The sequence below is a fragment of the Anser anser genome, assembly GCF_964211835.1.
Source record: "Anser anser genome assembly, chromosome: 1".
Lineage (NCBI taxonomy): Eukaryota > Metazoa > Chordata > Aves > Anseriformes > Anatidae > Anser > Anser anser.
The window spans coordinates 100613956-100640489 of NC_139720.1; the positions used below are offsets into that span (position 1 = coordinate 100613956).

General features: G+C 38.4%; 1 protein-coding gene across 12 annotated transcripts in view; it reads right to left on the reverse strand.

Annotated features, from left to right (window-relative positions):
• SPAG17 (sperm associated antigen 17) overlaps positions 1 to 26534 on the reverse strand; it is a 117030-nt gene that overhangs the window by 82524 nt on the left and 7972 nt on the right. For 9 of the 12 annotated variants that reach the window (XR_014586583.1, XR_014586584.1, XR_014586585.1 and 6 more), the window contains exons 2-6: positions 25983 to 26123; positions 25589 to 25652; positions 8647 to 8774; positions 2956 to 3163; positions 1065 to 1259 (exon numbers count right to left, since the gene is read on the reverse strand). Coding sequence is in view for 7 of the 12 variants with exons in the window: in XM_083843489.1 (XP_083699615.1) it covers positions 1065 to 1259; positions 2956 to 3163; positions 8647 to 8774; positions 25589 to 25652; positions 25983 to 26123 (736 nt within the window). In the remaining 5 variants the exon portion in view is untranslated. The other 3 variants (XM_083843491.1, XM_083843492.1, XM_083843490.1) reach the window with 3 other exon arrangements.

Below are 26534 nucleotides of genomic sequence, written 5' to 3' on the forward strand. Positions count from 1 at the left end.
GCAGACTGAGGCTGAGTGGCTTGTAGTTCTCTGGGTCTTCCATCTTACCCTTTTTGAAGATGGAAGCGACATTTGCTTTCCTCCAGTCCTCAAGCACCTCTCCCAGTTGCCATGGTCATTCAAAGGTTGCTTAAGTATTCCCTGACCTGATCCTCTTCTACCAAGGGTGTATGTCCTGTGCTCCAGACCTTCCCTCTATCTCTGGGGTCTGTGATTTCTGAAGGTTATTCATGAACACCATCTGTTTTCCTTTGGCCATGTACCTCAGTAAAGTCTTACTCTGTGTTCTTGGTAACACCCCTCAAAGGTATTGGAAGGGTGCTATTAGGTGCTCTGTAAGCCTTCTCTTCTCCCCACTAAGCTAGCCCAGGTCCTTTAGCCACTCCTTACAGGGTGGCTGTCAGCTAGACTCATTCAAATTTATCAGTATCTTTCTTGTACTGCAGAGCCTAAAACTCTGGTCTCATGAGTGCCAAGTAACAGGGATAACCACTTCCATTGACCTACTGGCTCTGTTAATAGAGCTGAGTATGGTCAGCCATCATTGATGACTCACATTTAGCTTGCCGTCCACCAGAACCCCACATCCTTTTCAACAGAGGTGCTACGCAGTTGTCCTCAGGCTGTATGACTACAGGGTGTTATTCTGTAACACATTCTTTTCTGGCTGGGCACACAGTCACAACCTAGCCAGCTGTGCACTTCCTTTGAAATTACCAAATGTACAATTTTTCTTAGAAACAGACCTTCCTGGCTAATGACACATACAGGTATGCATTTGATAAAATGTTCTGGTGGCTGTTGCACAGAACTGTGGCTGCAACACTGACTGCTTAGTCAGTCCTTCTTTCCACTGGCCAGCTAAGGCAAGCTTTTGCTTTAGCAAACCATTTGGTTTGGTGACCAAACCAATGGCAAAAGCATTTTTGCACTAGGAAAGAAAGCTGCTCACAGATAGTATACATACACACAAGGCACAGAGGAGAAAAGCACAACAGGAACGGTCTACTTGAATATAAACCAGTACTCTTTCTACACAAATTTTGTTCTTACGACCAAATTACCTTCAGGTGAAAGTAAAGATTCTTCTTGAAGTTTAGCTGCTTCCAAATATGTCTGTAATGGATCATAATTCTCAGAAGAAATCCTGATTACACTTGAAACATTAACTCCAAGCTCAGACATCACAGGCAGTAGCTGAGGGTTGTGGAAACCCAAGATTATAAAGTAATAATGGGCACCATCATCTGGTTCATCATCTGTTCAAAGCACAATAAAACAGACCAGAGTAAGGAATTCAACAACTAAACAATTTTTTTTTTCCTTGCGTATACAGTGATACTGCAAATTAAGGCCACAGAAGCAAACTATTACAAACAATTAACAAAAATGCAGCAATCAGAAGGAACCAGTAGGTAGCTTTGGATATTCCTACAGTCTCTGGGATGTTTGTTTTTTATTCTTCTATCATCTTTGCAAGCACAAATTACCTAGACAAATTCTCCTTTGAGATAATCTGCAATCATTGCGTTCACTGTTTTGTAAATACCCTTGGGACTAATGAGATGATCTCAGTTAATAAAATTTAATGGCAATGCTAGCAGTTCGTAACACAAAGCTATTAAGCATACTAAACAAAGACACTTTTCACGGTGGTTAGCTTTTGGAGGCAATTATTATTTTTCTTACTTTTTCTTCTTATTAGCTGTGACTAACAAGGCAGCAAAGTATGGATATGGGGTAAAAAAAATCTCTTATCTTATACAGGTACCTGATGTTTTCTGCCCACTCCTCAGACGCCCCTCAGATCGGAATCAAAAACGTTGGATCTGGTAAAATTGTTTCTATAGGGCCTAGCAGAACCACATTAATAGCTACTCAAAGCCATTCTGTACAGTACATTCTATACTTACATAAGTAAGATAACATGAGTTCTCTACATTACTTTAGCTTTGATTCTTACAGGCACAAACGTTTCTTCAAACACTTCTCTTTTAAGTCCCTGAAAAATCTTAAAATTATCAAAATGATATTTTTGCCATGTCTTATCTAAGAAAATAAGCTAATGCACAGAAAGCCACTGTTCTGTTCCTATGTAATTTTGTCAGCTTGACTAAGATTCAGATTTGTTCTAAACATCTAGACCAATGCTTTTTAGATGCTTGAGGAGTATCATTGATCTCAAAAGAGATATAGACAGAAGTCTGATGAAATAGGAAGGAATGCCTGCAGGGGTTCAACTGGGGAATAATGGATACACATTCAAGACCAGCAAGTGCTTCTCTAGCAGGAGAGATCCTGTTTTTTCTGACGTAGTTAAAGCTCCCTGTGGTCCAAATTAAATATAACTATGATCTAATGAGCAGAGGTATGCACATTCTCCAATATTTTTTGTTCCAGTGACATTTGTAACCACGGGTGCTATGTATTGAGAATAACGATTTTCTCAACACTGGTTAGTATATTATTCCTTACCTTGTATAGCTCACTTCTGGACTAGCTTTCTTCAGGTCTCAGCACTACCCACATGTTTTTACAGCAAATGAAATCATATTGCCCTTTATACAGAACCTGGCTTCACCCCTAAACAATGGTGGACAGCTCAGTTTTACTTTATTAATACAAGGAGAAAGATGCCTTTGGATACTGACACATGCATTTAGTTATTCTGAAATCTTTGTGTAAGGACATGTAGGATTTATTTAGCCACTTTAGTCTTACACATGCTAAAACATTTTTGATGTTAACGTGCTACATATCTCTATTTTATTTCTTGGACTGTACAATATATCTTACTTCGAAGCAAAGCACAGTGCCCTCTTCAAATGCAAAGTGGCAGTGTTTTAATATTGCCAAATACATCTTTCAACATGAAACAAAAAATGTACTGAATATGAAGCTAGGTTTGACGATTTTTGCAAGTTTATCAGGAGCATATCTGCATTTTTTACATACCAATGTATTTGTATTCCTCTTCCTCTTCTCCTCGTCGCTTCAACTGGGTGTTCTTTTTAATAGTAGCTGGCACTGCAGGGGCTACTTCTGTCTTCCTTCCTTTCCTTTCTTTCTCAACTGTCTTGGCACTAGGGGGTTTCTCCTTCTTGCCAAGAGGTTTACCTTTCTCTTTTCCTCCATCTTTTTCCTTTTTTAGCTTTTCTTCTGCCTGACAAGATGAAGAAACTAAGGTTTCATTGTAGCCTTTGTGAAGAACAAAGGGCAGATTGCTATAAAATTATAGTGGATCAATGAATAACTTGAATACTTTTGAGTACTTTTCCCTCTCACAGTTGTAAAATTGTTGTGTTAAAGATGTCTTAAACACTGCTTTTTCCTTCTCAAACGCACCATTCAGTTTATTATATTCTTACTAAATCATAGCATTAAGACTTGACATTAAAGAGGAACTATGAGGGGAAAGTATATGTTATACCTACAGAATTGATTAAATGAATACTGATAGAAAGACAAGTAAAGAACCAATGACCTTCAGCAATTACCACTACAGTACTTGCATCAGCCAGAAACCTTCCCTGGACTAAAGGAAAATAAGACTAAAAATTCAATTTCTGTTAAGTCTTCAGCATCTCTGTTAACACTTTTGAGTATGGCATAAAACAGTACCAGCACTATTTTGTCTTTGATGTAAATATATGTCTACTATAAACTACAACCAAGAGCCTTGTGCTCATTTCACACAGGATATTACTCAGCCATTCTCATTATTTCCAAGCAAACCCTCTATGTTAAATTCTACTTGGTAATTTAAGAGTAAAGAATGAAAAAAGATGGTGATAGTATCCCAAAGGCTCACGTTATAATTCCAAGAAGCTCACAACAAGTCTAAAATTAAAATAATCCAAAATATATTAAGATAAAGAGAAATGCTGTAAGAACAAAAATCTTACTTTTTCCCAGCAGCATGACTATGCTCTAACCACATGAGAATGTTTTTTTTTTTTTTAAAGCTAAATTAAATACATTGGAAAGATATTAACTTAACTACTTACTGCTAGCATCCTGCAGGTGTCACTTTAAAGGCTATTAAATAAATAAATAATAATAATAAAATAATAATAATAAAAAGCTCTCCATGCAAATGAGATAGGTCAGATGACTCCACACAGTTGTTTTCCTTACACCCAGCTGGAAAAGCAGACTTCCCAGCTGTAGAAATTGTGTTTAGCTCAAATTCAAAACCAAAGCTGAAAATCGTTTCCTTCCTTCCCTTCTTCATGCATTCCCTTTCTGTACCATTTAGAAATACCTTCAATAGATTCTTAAAACTGTTTGTGCTGTGGTACTGGGGATTTTGACCAGTATTAATTATTTGCTTTCAGATTTATTCAACTTTGGACATTTCAAGCATAAGATTTTGATAGTATCAATTTGAATTCTAAGTTGATGAACACACCAAAACAGATGATGCAATCATCAGGCCACAGTGTTTACAATCTGTTTTTTTAATTGCACCTGAATCATTTAATGTAATTAAGCCTCAAATAAGCAGAGACATATCTGAATTTGTCACAATTCCAATAAAGAGCACTACTTGTCCTTAGAACGTCAGGAACTAAAAGCCTCTCCTTTTGAGGACTCTTTCCTTTTTGATGTCACATTTCTTGTTCCCTACTAGGTGCGGATTTCTGTGGAGTTTTCAGTGTTCCATTAGCTTTGCATCTGTCATTTTAAACTTTGTATTACATAATTACATAAATCTTACTACCTCACACGCTTTTCTAATTATGCGGAAGTGTCTCTGAATAATTCAAATGGATACGCTTGGCAGTCAATGACAAGCTTCTGCTCCTACTGAAAAACAGAAATTTCATAATGGAATTATGGTTTATTTTTGCCTTTCACTTTCTGCTTTTCTTCTGCTATTCCATATATTGGTGTTTACTCCGAAGAAAAATGGACAGTTACGTTAGTTTTCTGAGAATTAATCTGCCAGTGCAGTCCTGGTTTCAACACCTGAGCTGTCAGTGGACCTTGTACTGTATGAGCTAGTTGGAAAGGACTGAAATTTTATGGCAGGCAATTTAGAGTTAAAATTCTAAATTAAAAGCCCATTTTTGCCCATTCTGTACTGCAGAGTATGTTTATAGTGAAGAGGCCTCCCAAACTGACAAGTTTTTCCTTCAGCTGCTTCTCTCATATTTGTCTGTCACACTTCGATAGAGATATAATCCAGTGGAGCAGACAACTGTCCAGATTGCTTGGCTAAAACCAAGAAGAAACTGTAATTCCAGAGATTCTTCTACCTTCAAAACCAACTATCCTCAGATTCTCCAGGGAAATAAATTCATACATAGAAGAGTAACCTTGCCAAAACAAAGCCTAAGGCTCCATTTTAATATTAAAGTGACTAATCTTTAAACTTCAAATTTTTGTTTACACAGAATCACAGAATTGTAGGGGTTGGAAGGGACCTCAGGAGATCATCGGGTCCAACCCCCCTGCCAAAGCAGGTTCCCGAGAGCAGGTTGCCCAGGTAGGCATCCGGGCAGGCCTTGAGTATCTCCAGAGAAGGAGACTCCACAGCCTCCCTGGGCAGCCTGTTCCAGTACTCTGTCACCCTCACCGTGAAGAAGTTCTTTTGCATGTTGGTGCAGAACTTCCTGTGCTCCATTTTTTGGCCATTGCCTCATGTCCTAATCCCCACAAACCACTGAAAAGAGGTTGGCCAAATCCCTCTGTCTCCCACACTTAAGATATTTGTAAGTATTGGCAAGATCCCCTCTCAGTCTTCTTTTCTCAAGGCTGAACAGACCCAGGCCTCTCAGTCTTTCCTCATAGATGCTCTAGGCCCTGGATCATCTTTGTTGCCCCCCGCTGGACTTTTTCCAGAAGACCCCTCTCTTTTTTGCACCAGGGAGCCCAGAACTGGACACAGTACTCCAGGTGAGGCCTGACCAGGGCAAAGTAGAGGGGGAGAATCACCTCCCTTGACCTGCTGGCCATGCCCATTTTTATGCACGCCAGGATCCATTGGCCTTCTTGGCCACCCAGGTCCTTCTCCACAGAGCTCCTCTCCAACAGGTCATCCCTCTGCCTGTACTGATACATGCAGTTGTTCCTTCCCAGGTGCAGCACTCTACACTTGCTCTTGTTAAGCCTCATTTGGTTACTTCCTGCCCAGCTCTCCAGCCTGCCCAGGTCTCGCTGAATGACAGCACAGCCTTCTGGCGTGTCAGCCACTCCTCCCAGCTTTGTATCATCGGCATACTTGCTGAGGGTGGACACTATTCCCTCATCAACGTTTTACAGTTTACTTTCCAGCACTAATTAATATCTAAGAGAAAAGTCATTTCTCCTCCATTTGTTATAAACAATTTGCACTTTAGCTTTACCCTGTGAATTCCTCTTCATCTTGAGATTTTTTTTTCTCTCAGATTCTTTACACATTAATTTGGCTTACATTATCTGTCTTACGAGGAAAGACTAAGTGAGCTGGGCCTGTTTAGCCTAGAAAAGAGGAGACTGAGGGAGATCTTATCAAACTTTACAAATACCTGAGTGGACAATGTAAAGAAGATGGGGCCAAATTCTTCTCAGTGGTGACCAGTGATAGGACAAGGGGTAATGGGTATAAATTGAACCACAGCAGGTTTCATTGCCATATGAGGAAGAGCTTCTTTACAGTTTGGGTGACAGAGCATTGGAACAGGCTGCCCAGAGGGGCTGTGGAGTCTTCTTTGGAGATACTCAAAACCTGCCTGGATGTGATCCTGTGTAACATGCTCTAGGTGACCCTGCTTGAGCAGGGGGTTTGGACTAGATGATCTCTGGAGGTCCCTTCCAACATCAACCGTTCTGTGATTCTGTGATTATAATTTGTAAAAGTTTTGCAATTGACTTCAATGAGACCAATACACTAATTCATCAACTAGCTTTTAATGTTATTGAGTCTGTATTATACCTCCTCCGCCAATTATTCCCACAAATATAATTATTTATAAAAAACATTTACAGACTTTTCAACTACACATAATCCTTGAAACCATTTTCTTCTTTAACTTTTTACATGCACAGACTGCTTAGGTCTCCATATCATCTAATTTTACAGGTTTTATATCATGTCTTGTAATACCTGTAATTTTTGATCAACAAACAGTAACTTTTTGCAGCAAGTATTTGATTTTTTGTTAATGAAGGTCTTCAGTTCAATGAATATTTGGTGGAAAAGGACTATAACAAAAAATAATTGTTCAGTAAGTTTTTGAGATGTAGCACTGACAACTTTTTTTTTTTAATAATTACAGCAGTTAGAAAGTAATTAGAGGTCTGATATGATTGTGATTCTGTGCAATCTTGCTGAAATTCCTCCTAGAACACACAAGTAACCTGATTAAGGCAGTCTTGGAGCTAGAAGTAATGATTTTGGAGAATATGTGGAAGTGAGGTTTTTTTTGATCATCCTCATGGCCCTCCTCTGGACTTGCTCTAATAGGTCCATGTCTTTCTTATGCTGTGGACCCCAGAGCTGAAGGCAGTACTACAGGTGGAGTCTCACAAGAGCAGAGTAGAGGGGGAGAATCACCTCCCTCGACCTGCTGGCTACACTTCTTTTGATGCAGCCCAGGACATGGTTGGCTTTCTGGACTGCAAGCACACATTGCTGGCTCATGTCGAGCTTTTCACCCACCAGTACCCCCAAGTCCTTCTCTGCAGGGCTTCTCTCAGTCCACTCATCAGGTCTGGACCTTGCACTTGGCCTTGTTGAACTTCATGAGGTTTGCATGAGCCCACCTCTCAAGCCTGTCAAGGTCCCTCTGGATGGCAACCCTCCCCTCCAGCATGTGGAATGCACCACTCAGCTTGGTGTTATCTGCAAACTTGCTGAGTGTGCTCTCAATTCCACTGTCCATATCACCAACACAGATATTAAATAATACTGGTAACAATACTGACCCCTGAAGGACACCATTTATCCCTGCTCTCCACTTGGACCTTGAGCCATTGTCCCCATACACAGTGAGAAATGAAGCAGCAATGGATTTAAATTAGAACAGGGTTGATGAAGTTAAAAACCTTTTACAAATATCTATGTTACAAAGATATTTGAACAGTAATACCGACTGCCGTAGAAAGGTGAAAACACAGTAGTGCAAGGTTTATAAGAACAGGTTCAATAAACATTTACCAAGAATAGTTTATGTATATTTTATCCTGCCTTAATACCAGAGGATGGAACAGACAACTTCTCCAAATTTCTTCCAGAGAAGTGATTCATGATAGTAATTTCTTCACAATGCTACTCTGCACATATCCCTGATACCTCTCAAGTAATATAACCTCTCCTACCTTAACTTCAGCAGAGATATATTCAGCTGAAGCAAGTTTCTACCACTGTTTTCTAGTGGTTCTATGCTTTAGCTAAGACATTACTACTTTTTACTCAAGAGTTCTCAGGCAATACTTTTTCTTTTCTAATTTTTTTCCCTGTCTCACCTGCATTTGAGTAATTGGGAGCTTCTTCCCAAAAATCTAATTAACTTAAAACATAAATTTCAATTTACATTTATCTTCAATTACGGATACAGGAAGTGAAGCATGAGGAGAAAGCTGAATTTATGCAAATAGCTCTTGAATAGAAGTGGCTTCTTAAAGTTAATTAAGCATCCTCTCTGTGGCATACTGTACTACCTTCTTTTCAGTTTCCCTTCTCTGAAGGTCCTTCTGTTTAAGACAAAGCAGTTGAAATTTCAATAGCTTTCCAGTTAGTGTTACAGGAATCTCTTCTCCACTATCAAGAATGGCTTTGGCTGCTTCTACTACCTGCAGAGAAAAAAACAAAAACAGCTATTACTTGTATGGTTTTAATATTGCATTTGACATAGTTTGTATGCAGAAATGATGGGGTGTTATTTCACATTGTACAATATGTGGCTCAGAATGGCCACACGTTCTGAAAAACAACAGATCAGTAAGATGCATTGCTATTCTTTGGTCCAAAGACCTCAAATGCTATAGTATGAGATAAAACTAGAAGAGAGAAAACTATGCAAGTGTGAACAGATACACAGTTTTTAGTGTAAACTGCATATATATATTTATATATTTTATTTATATATATATATTGGTTTTAAACTGGCAACTTTAAGCAACTACTTATAAACTAATAAAATAAAATAAAATAAAATAAAGTAAAAACATTTAGCAGGTACAAAATCAATAGGAATACTTTGGAGTACTACTTTACAAAGTGACTAGTGTCTGAGGCACCAGCCTTGAATGAAAGATACAAACTTCTTGAAGGGAATTTGAGAGTGTCTGTCTGGGTGAAAATACACCCCTCCCTGTGTAATGCTGATTCTGTTGGTATGCAGCCTAATTGGGGTGAAATAAGGCTATTGAGTTTTCTTAGGGTGATGACAGCAGCGGGAACATACAGCTGCATTGTCCAGATGTGTGGCATTGACAGGCTGTTTTATGACTATGTTTTTTACAGCTTGTTTCCACTAAATTTCGTACAACACAGTAACATCTGGGCCATTTTCCTTGGAGCCTCATAACCACTTTATTTACTGCGAAAAAAATAAAATAACATAAAAATACCATAAAAAGTTGTTATATGTTTCTTTTCACTTGTGTTGTCTCTGTAATAAAGTTCACCTATGTAGGAAGCGCTGTTGAGGAATAATATAACCATAATATTTTCCTACTTTTGTTTTTAAGCAACCATCAGCTTTATTTATAACCATGGGCTGAATTAGGTGTTACTCAAATGTTCTGACATGTTTCTCTTTTCCCTTCTTGGAGCAATTACAGTTGGGCACATATGGTGTCAATTTTGCTTGCTAACATTCAGACAATGAAGGTGCACACTGCATCTCACTGAACTGTGTCTTGTCTAATGCAAACACCACCATTAGCTTTGAGCTTTCATAGTTTCTTGCCCAGCTTAGAAATTTTCACTTATCAAGTAAAACCCGGGTAAGTAAATATAGCCACTACAAATGCTTCTCTGAATTATCAATGCCAGAATGGAATCCAGAATATTATAAGCCAAATTAGTATTTCATGTACATGGGAACAAAACATGGGAAAAAAAATACGTTAAATTTCAGATTTTTCTGGATCACATAACAGGGAGACAAAGCAAACAAAATATTTGTATTTATAACCCCCCATCTCCAAACAATCCTGTTCCTCCAACACTAATAAATCTGATAATCTCCTTAACATACACTTAAGAAAATACATCATGGTTAAGATGAGTTTTCCTTTACATCTTTTGTATTCTGAGTAATACTACTGGTCACTATCTCAACAAGCCAACCATAGGAGGCTTCTGGAAAGAATCCCAGTAACTTCAGAGTCATGGCAGAAAATCAATGGCATATTAAGGACTGTCTTAAAAAATCCCACAGACTGTACGCACCCTAAAAGCTACTAGCCATTCCAACAAAGAAGAGTCACCCAGAGCTAACTACAGAAAATCTGAGCTCTGAAAGAGACTTCGGTAGAAATATCATAGTAATTTCCCTTAGAGAAAAAAATTCTCATACTGTTTTTTCGCAGAAATGGTGTTAACAGCCTATGGAAAGAGATACTTCCCAAATGCCTAATCTAGACGAGATGCACATTTCTTGACGCGCAATAGAGGGGAAAGGGAGAGATTCTGGAAGGATTCCTGAAAAGTATATATAGTAACCCAGAGCTTGATGGCAGTTGCTGATTTATTATTCATGGAAGAAGGAAGGAATTCTTAGATTCTTACAACCTATTCCTCCTGAGAAATTCAAAGTGCTTTACCAGTTAAATGCAATGCATTGTGATTATTCCTACTTTGTAGATAGAGAATACAGAAATTAAGGGACTTGTCCCAGGTCTATAGTAAACTGGACAACTCTGTGAGTGGAGAAGAAGGACATTTATTTTTTATTTTTTTTAAATGTGAGGTGTCAGAGAGGTATAAACCAAACTCTATTTAACAGGAATACATTCTACTACTCGGGAGAGAGTTCAGACAAAAATAAAATGAGCACCCTACATTTGGTAATACCATGAAAACAGTTTTCCACACAGCAATGTAAAGTCTGCTCCATGCATAAGCAAATAATAACAAAAAAAAATCCTTCATCACTGCTTGTTTAAAGATAGAACATAGATCAATTCATGCAGAGCAGATAAAAGAATTTATTACACTCATGCAAGTTTTCTTCATTTGTGGCCCTGTGAGTTATGCAGGCACCTGGCATAAACAGCTAAAAATCCACAGAGCCTCAGTAAAAAAAAAAAGCTGAAGACAAAGACTTGGTAGGAGTACAGAAGGATTTTTTTGGGATACTATGAGGTGGATTCATTTCAGATTGGCTATACTTTATCCTGCCAATGATGACCTTTTCCTTATGTGAGAAACCATAGAAACTTGGACAGACAAACTCTGTTAGGTAGGGCCTCTTTTCCTTTAAAGGAATAGGAAACTTAGCATTCCTCACACAGCAGGGGTCACATTTGTGAAGTGCAGAAAGGCTGCAGTGATGCAGTATTTGATCTCATATGGTGGCAGTATGAACCATGCAGAGACTTAGCTGCCTGGTGCAAAGGGCATGTATTTCAAGCCATTCAAAAACTGCATGAGTGCTTGTAGATGATACCATACCACTGGCATATGCTGATATCATTGAGATTGGAGACAGGTTTTAAAAGTTTGGAAAACCTTTAAAGCCAGTCTTCCTAGTATCTTTCTTTGAAATGCTTCCTTTTCTTTACACAGAACCATTCTGTGGCTGCTAAATCATAATGAGAAAAGCATTTGAAGTGATAAATTGAATTACCAACTTTCACAGCATTATCATTAATTGGAAGTGGCTAGCATCACTTGCTATGAACAGTGGTCAGCCCTAGTTATTCTATATCCATGATAAGCTTTGTAAAGCTCCATCTTCCCTCCTGTACTTGAAACTGTAAGAAATTCAAGACTCACATACATAATGGTTCCTAGAAGAACTCCTTAGTAAGACATATCCCTTGATCCCTGACACAGATCAAGTCAGTTTGAAACAGGTAATCTATCTTTAACAGAAGAGCCATCAGTCAATAGGTTATATGGACTACTTATACCAATGAAGCTAATATTTACTGTTCAAATATAATTTGTTAAGCAAGCTAATAAAAGCTAATAAAATAAGCCAAATCTTAAACCAATCTGCCATCAGTGTTGTCAATCCCTCACAAGAAGCTTTCAAGCCAGACTATGGAATGAAAGCTGCATGTCATACTGAAAAATTACTTCTGGCCAAAGAAGCGAGTCCAGAGCAAGCGAGCGAGTCCAGAGAAGGGCGACCAAGCTGGTGAGGGGTCTGGAGAACAAGTCTTACGAGGAGCGGCTGAGGGAGCTGGGCTTGTTCAGCCTGGAGAAGAGGAGGCTCAGGGGCGACATTATCGCTCTCTACAGGTACCTTAAAGGAGGCTGTAAAGAGGTGGGGGTTGGTCTGTTCTCCTACGTGCCTGGTGACAGGACGAGGGGGAATGGGCAAAAGTTGCGACAGGGGAGTTTTAGGTTGGATGTTAGGAAGTACTTCTTTACCGAAAGGGTTATTAAGCATTGGAACGGGCTGCCCAGGGAGGTGGTGGAGTCACCATCCCTGGAGGTCTTTAAAAGACGTTTAGATGTAGAGCTTAGTGATATGGTTTAGTGGAGTACTTAGTGTTAGGTCGGAGGTTGGACTCGATGATCGTGAGGTCTCTTCCAACCTAGAAATCTGTGATACTGTGTGATACTGAAAAATTACTTCTGGCCAAAGAAGGCTTCTGTATGCACAGCATTAAATATTTCTGAATCTGGTGATGCCATTTCATTGACTAGAGCATATGATATCACTTTGAAAGAATACCAGGAAGGCCCTGAGCGGACTGAAACAACTTCTTTCAGATCACACCTGCAGTTTGTTGAAAGGTAATTTAGTTTGTATTGTCTGACCATTCCCCTCATTTCATTTTTGCTTCTCAGAACCTCTTCCCAAATATGATGTCAAAAGATCCCTTGTATAATCATCCTCCTCCACTGCTGAATTAAGGTCTCGCAATTCAAACCGAGCTAAATCAGTAAATCAACTGCATATCTGAAAAGAGCTCCATATAGAGCTTATGTATCCACAAGGTAGACTGCAAAACTTAAGGCAAACCAGAAAATCATCTTCATTAATCAATAAAGACTCTACCAGCATGTATTTCAGATAATTTTAAAAAATTATAAAAGTAGATTTGATGTCTCCCTTCTTCCCCTCAGTGTCCATGTCCTTCTTATGCTGTGGGCCCCAGAGCTGAAGGCAGTACTCCAGGTAGAGTCTCACAAGAGCAGAGCAGAGGGGGAGAATCACCTCCCTCGACCTGCTGGCCACGCTTCTTTTGATGCAGCCCAGGATATGGCTGGCTTCCTGGGCTGCAAGTGCACACTGCTGGCTCATGTCGAGCTTTTCACCCACCAGTAGCCCTGAGTCCTTCTCTGCAGGATATCTTAACTGGTTTAATCTCAGCAATGCAGAAGGAGAACTTCCTAAGACACATATGTACAGTGTATGTGTCTTACTGTTAGAAGTACTCAAATAATGTTTTAAGGGAAACACAAACAGTTGAATAACCTCATTTAAGTAAAAAAGAGAAAACGTTACATATAAATTAAGATGACTTTTAACCTTGGCTTTATTAAGTATCTCATACAACAGCTCTAACCATCTGTGGTATATATCTCCTATGCCTTCCTGACCTGCTACCAAACCCACCTTCTTTAAGGGAAAATATGAAATGAATGTCCAGTTATTCAAAAGAATAATCATTAGCATTGCTATCTTAGGAAACAGGAGTGTCATGCAAAGGAAAGATTCTCTCACGTGGCTCTTTAGATACCTGTTCATTTTTAACACCCTAACTGGGGAGAGAAAATTGAAATGGTGATTCAAGTGATTCCTGAAGAACTCCTAAAGACCCCAGAGCTTTAAAATGAGAAGATACGCCAGTCTGCTGTGATCTGTTCCCAGAAGAAAAGATATATTGCTGTGATGAAATCTTGAAACATTTACATTTCAGTAGTATAAATGTGCCCAGCTTGTCTTTTCATTGTGGAGCAGAATATTTTGTGCTTCTGAGAAGTAAATTCTTTCCAGTAATCCCAGCCAATTGGATTTGCACAATGAACATTACAGAGCTAAAGTCATGCTTCTCTGATATTACATCTGGCTACAGACAGAAACCAATAAGACGTGGAACAAAAAGATTTAAGAAGTAAAGCTGTCTCATCAACGCTTGTGCTGGCAGAACCTGCCCAGCTACACATTGCCAGAATTTTGTTAAGAACCCTCAGAACCTGTGGGACAGGAGGGCCCAATGACCTCATGGGCTTGGCACCGCTCCTCAGCAGGACCTTTCCACTTACGCCCATGTTTGCAACAGGGCCTTGGGCATTTTTTTTTCCTCTGGTGATAAAGGATTCTTTAGTTAATTATTCTATTTGAGAAACATGTCTTACACTCCACGGCCCATAATTAACCACTTATAATCACCTGAAACTTTGAAGGCAACAAAACAGCTATCAGTATTTGCTTTTCCAGAGGGTCCGTCTACCAGTTTAAGAATGACATTGTTACAGACATACTTGCTTAACACAGAGATTGCAACAAAACTTGCATGGAAAAAAAAAAAAAACAAAATTTTATACCAAGTTGCACATATGCAGGAAACCTTGTAATGCGGAAAGCAAAAACAAGGTGTCACCAGCGTTCTAAGCAAGTTTAAAGTCTAAGTTTTAAATAGATAGATGAATTTCAAATGGTATCAAGTTTCTTTCCTAGACAATAAATTGTCAGCAATTTGGGGTTTTATAAATGGCCTCAAGCAAGATAATTACAATTAACAGTAATAAAATAATAATACAGGCAGAGGGTGTTGCCTGAAGAATACTAGAGCTAGGATTATGAAGAGTCATTATTCTGAAATGGAAATAAAATATGTTCAGTTGTCTCATGTAAACAATAGAACCAGATTTCTCAGTTTCTATGAAACACAAAATTAGAAGACACAGATTGTTTTCCTGCAGGAGCTCAAGATTTTTTACCCCAGTTGTAGCATTTACAAATCCTGGAACTTCCTAATGTGACATACTGTCCTTAGATGGGCCCCTGGAAAGGGATGCAGAACTACAGAAGCTTTAGAAATTGATTGTAAGCAACTAGAATTTCTAGGACCAACCAGTTTATAGCAACAGCAGTACAGTCTAAAGGAACAAACAAATCCCAAGCCAAAGGCACATCATTTGATAACCTGACACACGCCACTCTTGAGAAGTTACGTGACAATGACATTCTACTCTCCTGGGTATTAGCTCTAGTGAGACAACTGTCTGCCAAAGCAATGCAGAAGCTCAAAGTCCACTAGTGAAAGGCTTTATGAAGTATCCATCTCTTAAGGTAAGCACAACAGGTAGAAGCTTGTGTAGCTGAAAGCACTAGTTCTAGTAAAATTTTCAAGGTATCTGTGGTGATTTAACAACTGATGGGCAGCTAAATTACACTCTTCTGCTCTCTCACTCTCCCTCCTCAGAAGTACGGGGGAGAAAATATGGTGAAGAAAGGAAAGATCATGAGTTGAGACAAGGAGCAGTTTAAAGGAAAGTAAATAGTAAGCTAAGGTTGGGCAGAAGCAAACAGAGAAAATAATTATTCTCTACTTCCCATCAGGAAGCAGTGTTCAGCCTCATCTTGGGAAGCAGGGCTTCAATAAATTCACGTAGTAGTTGCTCGGGAAGACAGATGCTTTCATAACAAGAGACCTTCCCCCTCCTTTCACTTCCCCAGTTTTTATTGCTGAGTGTGACGGTGTATGGTATGGAATATCCGTTTGGTTACTTTAGGTCAGCTACCCTGGCTGTGTCCTCTCCCCACCTCCCTCTTGCTCACCCCTGCCCTCTGGCCTATTAGGGGGCAAGAGTTGGAGAGACAGCCCTGATGCAGTGCCAGCACTGCTCAGCAATACTCAAAACATTGGTGTGATACCAATACTGTTCTAGCTACAAGTGCAGAGCAAAGCACTATATAGGTTGCTCTGTAGAAAGTTACCTCCAACCCAGCCAGAGCCAGTAGAGTATCAAAAATCCTGGAATACTTTAAAATTATCTAGGAGGGATATGGATAACCCCATATTTGCAGTTCATCTGGAGATGCCAAAGATTTGTGTCTTGGGGTGGGATAGTCTCTGTTTGGAATAGTTCAGCACGGCCATAAATTGTCCCTATTCAGTTGTCAGCAGAGAAAACTGAATTGTTTGTAAAGGTCTCCTGTGAGATAAAGAGGGGGAAATCTAACTTCAGCCGATATGCAGACATTGGTCTCAATTTGTGAATATCAATATGAATGATTCTTATGGAAGTCGACCAATCTGAATTATGAAACTTGCTAAACCCAAGCTAACTTTTTTTCCCCCTTAACTTCTTTTTAAGTAAACTGACCTAGATTCTTGGACCCAAGAGGAAGAGTAGTTAAACTCTCCTAAGAAGACAAGACAATAAACAGCTCTAAGGTAAATATAACACTTCATGCAGTAGGATCATTTACAAAACAAGTTACGTTCCGTACAATTATTTACCTGGTAGGTGTTTGGTACTACAGACATGAAAAGCAAGGAGTAGATGGTGCCCACAGCAGGATTTAATGTTCCCTACCCTTCCCTAGAGCCAGTACCTCGCTAAAAGGCATCCTCATTTAATGACAGTTCTTAGCCATTTTGTGAGCATCTGCATACCCATACAGAGTGAAGGCCAAGTGCTCCTGCAATAAAATTCTCTTAACTCACGTCCATACAATTGCACTTGACGATGGCTGACTAGAGAACTGTTCCATTCTATTACAACATTTAAGACTGCGGTGTTTGTTTTGCTCTGTACTGGAACTGGAAATAATATGAAATCTTTCTATCCTTTTGACCATTCAGCAAGGCTGCCAAAGTTTTTTTTTACTGTCAAACCCACTCAACAAAACAATGACACCTGACAAGTTTTGGCCCCTGAACTGTTCCACTTTACAACCACTTTTCCAACTAATTTTTGTTCTACAGTGGAAAGAAAACAAAATTTTGCTAACTCTTACTACAAAATAGAATTCTATTGACACATCTTTCGACTGGAAAGACTGCATCTTAGAATGACTATCTCTACTTTTGAGAAACGCTACTCTTGATCCCAACCATTCTGATGGTGCTTTGTAAAAATCTATATGCTTCCACAAAAACTATACACTTTTAATTATATGTTTCCACAAGAAATCAAAAGGCTTCCCTAAAAATACTCTTAACTAGCATTATTTCTGAAACTTGTTTCTTCAGTGACACATATTCTTGGTACTAACCACTCTTTGATCTCCTCCAGATGCCACTGCACAACTCATAACAGCTTGTACCTTCTTGGCTAAAAATATCCCTAGCCACAAGCACTACGTCTGCAGCATTAAGAATTTTGTTTCACTTTTTTTGCTGAAGATATCATTACCTATATCATTTTAAAAAAACAAACACAAAACAACACAATAAAACCAAACCTTTTGCTTTTTCTATGCTAGAAATTTACTGTAATATCCTTAAGGCAACATAAATGCATACCCCTTGTCCCATTTTTTTTTCCATGAAAGTACTGTTAGAGACAAATGGCAGCATCCAAAAAAAAAAAAAAAAAAGGACACAATCAGAAAGATAACAGAAAGGCATGAATTATTTAGGACCAACTGAAGAGAGACATAAAAAAATATTCAGAACTCCTTAATGAAATTCATGCCATTGAGGTGAGGACTTATTAGAATAACATAGCTTTGAATACTTATGTGCCTGCACACACACACACGTGTATGTGTATATATAAACTTCTATACTACATTAATAACACCTATACCCAAGAACTACATACTGAGTTCCAATATAAAGTGGACCTCCTCTTTACATTGTGATACCACCAAAAAAAACACTTCAAACAGTCTTACCAGCAACAACCTTTACTTCACAAATCTACATTCTACATAATTCCAGAAAACAAGCAAACAAACAATTCACAGAAATGCTTGAAGTAAGACTGCTTTAAATTCCTTGTTTTCTGCCAGAATTCATTCAGTTTACTCTACTTCAGCTTGTTCATTGCTATGTGTCACTACCCTATATGAAGTCTTAATATCTTAGGTAATGTATTTTGTGTTGGAAGTGACAGGAGAGGAATATGTTTCACTTACACCTAGAAAACCCAGGGATCCTTCTGACCCTGCTACAGCTTATTATTAATGCAAAAAGTGCTGTGAACATTGCACAATTTCCCAAGGACTCTGAGAGCGCAAACTTAGGAAGAAAAAAAAAAGTAAAAGAAGAAAAAAAAAAGCACCCTATAAATAATTTTAAAACAATGCAAGATTCTGTTTCTAATCCATAACCTTTTAGTCCTCAAAAATGAGCTGTACAAAGCATGAACTAATTAAGATTTACGTGCAGTCAACTGAACTGCGTTTTGATGGCAAAGTGTACATACTATGCTTAACAGTAGAAGGATTTAATTTGGGGAGTCTTTTTGGTTTGCTTTTTGAAATTGCACAACTAGGTTGCTATTTCTATATCCCTGTCAGTACAGGTTGGCTGTTATGGATCTTCAATAAGACAATAAAACTGGCACTTTTTCTGCTTTTGCCAGTCCTGAAGTTTGAAGTATCTGAGTTGATACTTCTTCCCTGTAAAAAAGAAGGTAGAATAGAAATGAGGTTTTGAATGACAATCAATTGCTGTGCATATCTAGAAGCAAGCCAACAGAAGAATCAAATAGGTTCCGTGTTCAGCCAAATATGACAATTTGTAGTCAATATCCTATACTTTCTTCTGTTTAAATCTTAACAGTTCCTGCATGTGACATGCAAGCTAATGATTATGATGGAGAAAAATGATTTTCTGGGTTGCAGAATCAGAGACAATTCAATGTAATCAGATGGGTAACAAGATCTTGGACAGCCTGATTTACAAGTCCTCATTATTTCAGATTTAAGGAAGAAAGGAGTTAGTCATGAAAGATACATAGAGAGACAGAAGAAATCAGAGGAAAAAGCTGGGCAATTTCTATATGGGGAACATGAAAAGGGGGCATGGTTATAGAGATATAAGGGCGAGCTGGCTGTGAATAGCAGAAAAGATACAACCAAGAGACTCTCCACATAACTGAACTGCTTGCAGCCATAACTAAGTCTTCTTTACGAAAACTGTGGAAGATACTTTAATGATCATGCTCATAAAAAAAAAATGGTTTGAATGATACGGTTGTGGCTTATCCTAGTCTTAAGAAAATGAACAGTGCTGAACAAAGATGAATCTTGCTGAGAATTTTACAATGAAAAGAATGAAAGGAACATTTCATAACTGGTAGGCAGACGGTGGAGTTTTATACAATCTTCCCACACTCAAAATGTGAGAAATTACTCTAAGATCAGAGTCTACTCTAGGTCTATAAAGTTGGTATGCAGAATGTGCATTTCAACATTAAAATATTTTGCAAGATACCTCACAAATTACAGGCAACTTCAGAAAAAATAGAAAGATACTGTAACAGAAAAGTTTTGAGTATTTCCTATACCAAATAGAAAGATGCAAAGCAGAGGACTCTAAAGTGAACATCTGCCAAAGCACACACTACAACAATCAACTTTGGTTCCATGAAACCTGGACCACCTTCCAAAATAGTTATTATCAATTTAATTCTGTTCTTTTTGAAGAAAAGGTCTTTTCACAAACAAAATAGCTTTCCCTGGTAAGGCTGCAATTCTAGTTGAAACATATTAACAATGATATAGTGAAAAACAGAATTGCCTCTGTGTTATTTAACTATTGATTTAGAAATAAGCATTCTACAGTTAAGAAAGCAGTGACAAAGACTGAAACTCATTAACTGACAGACCTAAAAATGCAGAGATAAACAAAGAAGTACCATCAAACAGGTGAGTTTCTTATGGGGTCTGAAACATACAAGATGTTGAAACTACTCTATTAAAAAACTGTAAGTGAGCTAGGAGAAGACACAAAATCTTCAATTACTCAATTTCCAGAAGACACAATAACCATAGCAGTTATAAAGAATATAGCATAAAACTCATTCATACAAAGCAGTTTGGCTAACTTAGTCAGCATAGCGTGAGAAGCAATATGATTTATTTTGTTAAATTACAAGATATGTATCTTAGAACAAAGTAAACAGACCAAATTTAAAGGATTGAGAACCTGTGAAGTGGTAACTTTGGGAAGGACTCACTGGTCAACAGTGAACAACTCAGTCTAAAATTCACTCTCAGAGCAAGGCAGTAGCCAAGGTAACTTAGTCAATCTTCAGACTTGCATACAATGAGCCATCAAATAGAGTATGTGCATTATGTTACCCTTGTATTTGATGCATATTCAACAAAACTACTAAGTTCCTTCTAGTGTCCACAATTAAATAGTGAATTGTAAATGTTTCTTAAAGAAGACTCACAGAAATTACTAAGGAATTGAAAAATATGAAGAAGTCTATTACACATTGCTGAAGAAAGAGAAAAAAATAGGAGCAATCTGAACAAAGTTTTTACACTGAGAAGATTAATTGCAAGATTTTCTTTGATCTAGTAAATATGTCCATATATTGAAACGTGTATTTACACTGAAACTATAGGTAACTTTTATCAGGAAAGGTCCTTCCTGTAAAGAAATTAAGCTGTAACATATTCTCGGGCATTTGTAATCATTTAGAAAAAAACATCCAATCATGATTTTCGAAGTTTCACAGCTGATTATTTTTGGAAAAAACACCACTGTGACCTGTGGCACAGGTTACGATAATCTCTTCTACCAACCATATCTATCCATTTACTAATTTCACACAACATAAAACAAATTGGTGATAGCTGCATTAATAAGAAATCCAACTCTTGGCCTACAGTGCTGACATTTTTTTCTTATCAGTAGCCTTTCTTAGTGAAAAAGAAGAATTGAAACAACTTAGTTATTGAGAATTGAACTTAGTTATTAAGAATTGAAACAACTTAGTTAACCGTCTTCTCCTACCACCCCCTGCAATTTATGGGATTTGTTGCTATCACAGACTTTACTTCACTTGTTTAATGGACTCTTCCCACAGGTTTTGCCCATCTTTTCTACTTCAAACACGCTTGCAGAAAAGTCTTTAAAATCTACTTTTCCATAGCATACTAAACAGAGTCTAGCAGAAGATGAAGTTACTCTTGGCTTAAGTTGTCGTTGTTGATGTTGTTTTTATTAGTTCTACCATGGCTGAGAGATTTTCCATCTTGCATTCACCTATACCTGTCCTCAAGGAATAACAAGTCTAGCGAGGAGTTGTGGAGTGCAGTGCACGCTGTTCATGCTGTGTCCCATCACCAAAATGCAGCAGACATCAGTCGAGTTTGCTGTCTACCCAGTGATTAACAGTTGAAAAACTCTTATTTACGGCTGATTTAATCTGTTCCAGTGTCATGGAATTCTAGCATGAGAATGCAAGCGCATTCTCTCCCAATTGCAAGATCCTGCATCTGGGCCGGGCCAATCCCAAATACAGGCTGGGCAGAGAATGAACTGAGAGCAGCCCTGAGGAGAAGGACCTGGAGATGTTGGTTGGTGAGAAGCTCAACATGAGCCACCAATGTGCGCTCGCAGCCCAGAAGGCCAACTGTATCCTGGGCTGCATCAAAAGAAGTGTGGCCAGCAGGTTGAGGGAGGTGATTCTCCCCCTTTGTTCTGTTCTTGTGAGACCCAACTTGGAGTACTGCCTTCAGCTCCGGAACCCCCAGCACAAGAAGGACATGGACCTGTAAGAACAAGTCTGGAGGAGGGCCACAAAGATCATCAAGGGGCTGGAGCACCTCTCCTACAAAGACAGGCTGAGAGAGATGGGAACGTTCAGCCTGGAGAAGAAAAGGCTCCGGGGAGACCGTACAGCAGCCTTCCAGTACCTCAAGGGGGCCTACATGAAAGCTGGGGAGGGACTCTGTCAGGGAGTGTAATGATGGGACAAGGAGTCATGGCTTTAAACTAAAAGAAGGTAGGTTTAGAATAGATACAAGGAAGAAATTCTTTCCTATGAGAGTGGTGAAGCACTGGAACAGGTTGCCCAGAGAAGTTGTGGCTGCCCCATCATTGGAACTGTTTGAGGCCGTGTTAGATGTGACTTTGAGCAACCTGGTCTGGTGGGAGGTGTCCCTGCCCGTGTCAGGGGATTTGGAACTAGATGATCTCTAAGGTCCCTTACAATCCAAACCATTCTATGATCCTACGAATGGGTCAGGATTTGTGTTTGTCCCCCTATTTGACAGTATTTCTCAGTTTGACAACTAACAATTCTGTTGCAAGAAAGCAGAATTAATATAATATTTTTTTCACATGTAGTGGAATAAAGATTAATATTTTTAATTGGAATCAACCTTTTTGGTTACACAGGATTCACAGTCTGGCTTGTCCTGGAGATGAGTCGGAGCAGTGCGCAAAAGGATGCTGTTGTTACGAGACTTCAATTTTGCTGGCTTCACAAGCACAGGCGCTCATTCTGAAGATAGCATTCTGAGGTTCGCATCCAAACAAAACTGCTCTGGTCTCTACCACTTGTGCCTATTTCATCTTTCCATAACTCTTTGTCTCAAGCATCTCAGCTTGCCTGAGAGAACCACAAAATTGTTCCACGTTTCTCTCCTTTCCACGCCCCTCTCTCTCATGGCCACATCCATTACTTAATTGTTTATTTGCAGCAAACCTGGCTATCTACTTCCAGTCTTCTCACATGAAAGGGCAGCATGAGGTTCCATCTTCTTTCACAATCTTTTCTCACCAAGGTACTGCTCCACAGCTCCAGCTTATTCCCTTCTGAGTATGTGACAAGAATCCTTCTCAAAATTTCCTGAGTAACGTCAAGACAACTTTCCTAACCCAGTATTGATGAGTTCAACAAAACTGGAAAAGAAACTGCTGCAAGGAAAAAAAAATCTTTCCATCTACACAGCCCCCAAACTCGATCTCAACAGAATTTTCCAGAAAAACAAAACAAAACAAAACATCTTGATGAATAAACTAGTGTGGAAATTTTAGGCTTGAACAGATTTTCGAAGTTCAGAGTATGGTAACTGACAAACTGCTTCATATTTAGTAGTGGTAAAGCACCTTAATTACACATAACATAACCAACTCTAATAGAAAATGGACACAAAAACCAGGTACATAAACAACAGAATATATGTGTACATATATATAGAAGTATGCATATACATATATATATTTATGCAAGGTATATGTAATAATATATAATAATATAATATGCATATATTCTCTTTTGCCCAGAGAAGCTGTGGATGCCCCATCCCTGGAGGTGTTCAAGGCCAGGTTGGATGGGGCCTTGGCCAACCTGATCTAGTGGGTGGCATCTCTGCCTATGGCAGGGGGGTTGGAACTAGGTGATCTTTAAGGTCCCTTCCAATCCAAGCCATTCTATGATTCTGTGATATATAATACACATAATTTACTCAAACACACTGCAGCCCTAGGTCTTGTCTGTTAGAAAAACTGTACGTGATAAATCAACCTGATTCACTATTAAATTTGTTGCTGTTTTTCAGGAAACTTAACATTTTCCTTTGCATATACAAGAAAAAAAATCATTTCCATGGTGTCTTTATGAGAAACTCAACTTAACATGATTTAATTAAGTGTTGGAATTAGCACAAAATTACAGATCAGGACTCCTACTCCTCATCAAGTCACTTAAGAGACAGAAAAACAGTTAGACACCAAATTGTCCCAGATACGGAAACCTTTTAACTATACATTCATAAACCCTGCCATTATCCTCTTCAATTTGTACAATAAGAGTGATGTGAAATTGAACACAGCAAGACGTTAAAAGCCCTGAATGAAAATAATTTATAATAGACAAAAGGCATTACTTTAATATAATACATAACTAGCCTGCAATATAGTTTGTTAATGTTTCCTGACTTACAGCAGGCACTGCAGACTGCTGCACTGAAATTTATTAAAATACCCCACATTTGAGTAAATCCAATGTGCAAGAGCAATAGCATGGGTAATAATGTTACTACTAATACCACTAATAACCACATTGCTATCCATGTCATTAGTCCCAAATTCATACACATGTATACTTCATATGTTCAAAGATCATTATAGGTTCGATAATCTTATTTACTGTCTCACTAGAAACAAATATGCACTTGTGAAAATCCCGGTGTGTCAAGTTCCAAAACAGAGAACTGTATGCAAAAAGGACAAAAATGTTCCTCTTGGAAGAACATTTCCCACTCTATGTTCTGTGCTAGCCTCTTATTTGTTTATCCTTACTGCAGCAAAAGTTTTGAATGCACAAACTGCACTTGGACTTTAAATGAACGCTCAGGAGCAAATTTCTACCCAGAGAGACAGAATCTTAATGCTTGTAGCGACATGATCAATCTTTTAATTTGCTACAGCCAGAACGGAAACTGAGTCCAAGCAAAAGGTCAGAACAGGCATTTTATATTCTCTGTTAAAGGAGAGGAGGAAAAAAAATGTCTTTGAGGAGTAAAGTAAGTAGCTAATGAGACACAGCACTGACAGCTGGAATTTAATAAGTATCCACTTCACAAGGAAAATTGCTCTTAGTAATTAAATACAGGTATCACGCAAAGCTTCTGCTTAGAACCAGACTTCAAAATCTTTCTGTCAGTAGGATTGAAGGGGTTTTACATCCCAGGTAATATAAGGGTGAGTTTGCCTGGGAGGCTAGTCCTAAATGAAGAGGGTTAATTGCATAAAATTCACAGTCATGTCAGTGGTAAATAATTCCAAAGGGACTTGTTCAGATAGTAGTCTGGCAATACTGAAAAACAGACTGCAACTAAAAAGACCTGTTATAAAGTCCGCCAAAACCTGAGACATATTAAAAGTTTATTAGTCATTTCAGAACTAAAATGCAAACACAATCTTTTTAGAGGTATCCAAAATTCTTTATTTTCCAGGTCTGTAGGGCCATAAAGCTTTACCTGAGAAAATTTTAAACAATCTTCTAATTAATCACAGAATTTTATAACCTCTCACAAGCTGTACGTAAAATGTTAACAAGGTAGGGAGAAGGAAGTCCTATTTGTACTAAGCATGATTCTCAATCCAGCTGACATACCCCACTAGATGAACCACGTTAGAATTTAACATCAGTCTGAGATTGTAATGGATACTAGCACATGGAGATGGTATTTCATTTATGGGACTGCATGCCTGTAAACGAAGGAAGGTACAAGTCTCTAAATAACAGTGAACATCTGGGAGGGCAGAGTTTAATTATTTTTCTGTAATTTGTAACAACGCCATGTATGACCATGTAACATATTCTCAACTTAATACAACTCAGATCCATAGAAAGACATCTTGATTCTCACATAATTAGTAGTCCAATGGAACTGCGTTGTTATGAGAAAAAAGAATTTTAGGTATCTACATGGGTCAGTGCTTTTACCAGGTAGAATTGCATTTACTCTGGTATGCGTAACATAATTACACAGCTGTAATTACCAAAATATAAAAGAGCTCTGACTCTGAAATATGTCTCAACCTACCTCATAGAACATAGGGACATCCTTAACCTTTTTTCCCTTTTGATTTCCAGATTCTGTGATCTGTAAGGAAATAAGGTATTATACCATGAGTAAATTTTGAAATTAAACAGATTATTTTACTAGTTATTCTTTTTCACTAAATACTACAATCACACTCCAAATTGGTAAGGAATCATCTTAAAGTACCTATGTACCTTAGGGAGAGAGCTTTGATGACCAGCATCTTGAAGAAAAGTCTGTAAAAAAACCCACTGTTTTCAAGGGGCAGACCAGCTTATGCAGTAAGCTTTTCTTCTTCCATTTTCTAATGAATTAGTGTAATTTTTAAAACTTCCACAGAGAATTTAAATAGGGTTTGGTTTGTTATTAAAAGTTCCTTTCTTGGAATACCTGTCTGAAGATATCTTCACGCGTCACCACGCTGAAGAGCTTCCGTTGTGGCACCTGCACAGCAAGAGACAAGGCCGTTGTGTGGATTTCATCTTCAATTTTGGTCCCAACCACAAAAGCGATGCTAGGCTTCCAGTCATCCTATTTCCAAAATAAAATATTTAATGCATTAGAACACGAGCACACAAAACGCTTCTCTGCAGTTTCAAGGAGTAAGCCTGTAGAGATAATTACTCCCTTTAAGACATATTCAACATTAACTATGAATCACACTGAAATTAACTATACAATCGAAACAATCATGTACAGCTTTGTCCCTCTTCTTTCTTCCATCAGGTGGCAGCATTATGCTGTAGAAAACACAAATGCCTAGAAACACTACAAAACCTCCTCACGGGCAAAGGTTGCATTAGCATCACACAAAGATAAAATAACTTTAAAAGGTTTTCACATTTTGGTAAACAAACAAGAAATAGAATTTTAAACGTATGTATTTATACTGTTGTCATTCTTTGCTCTAGAAAAAAAAACTTTCAGCCCAGAACTATTTTC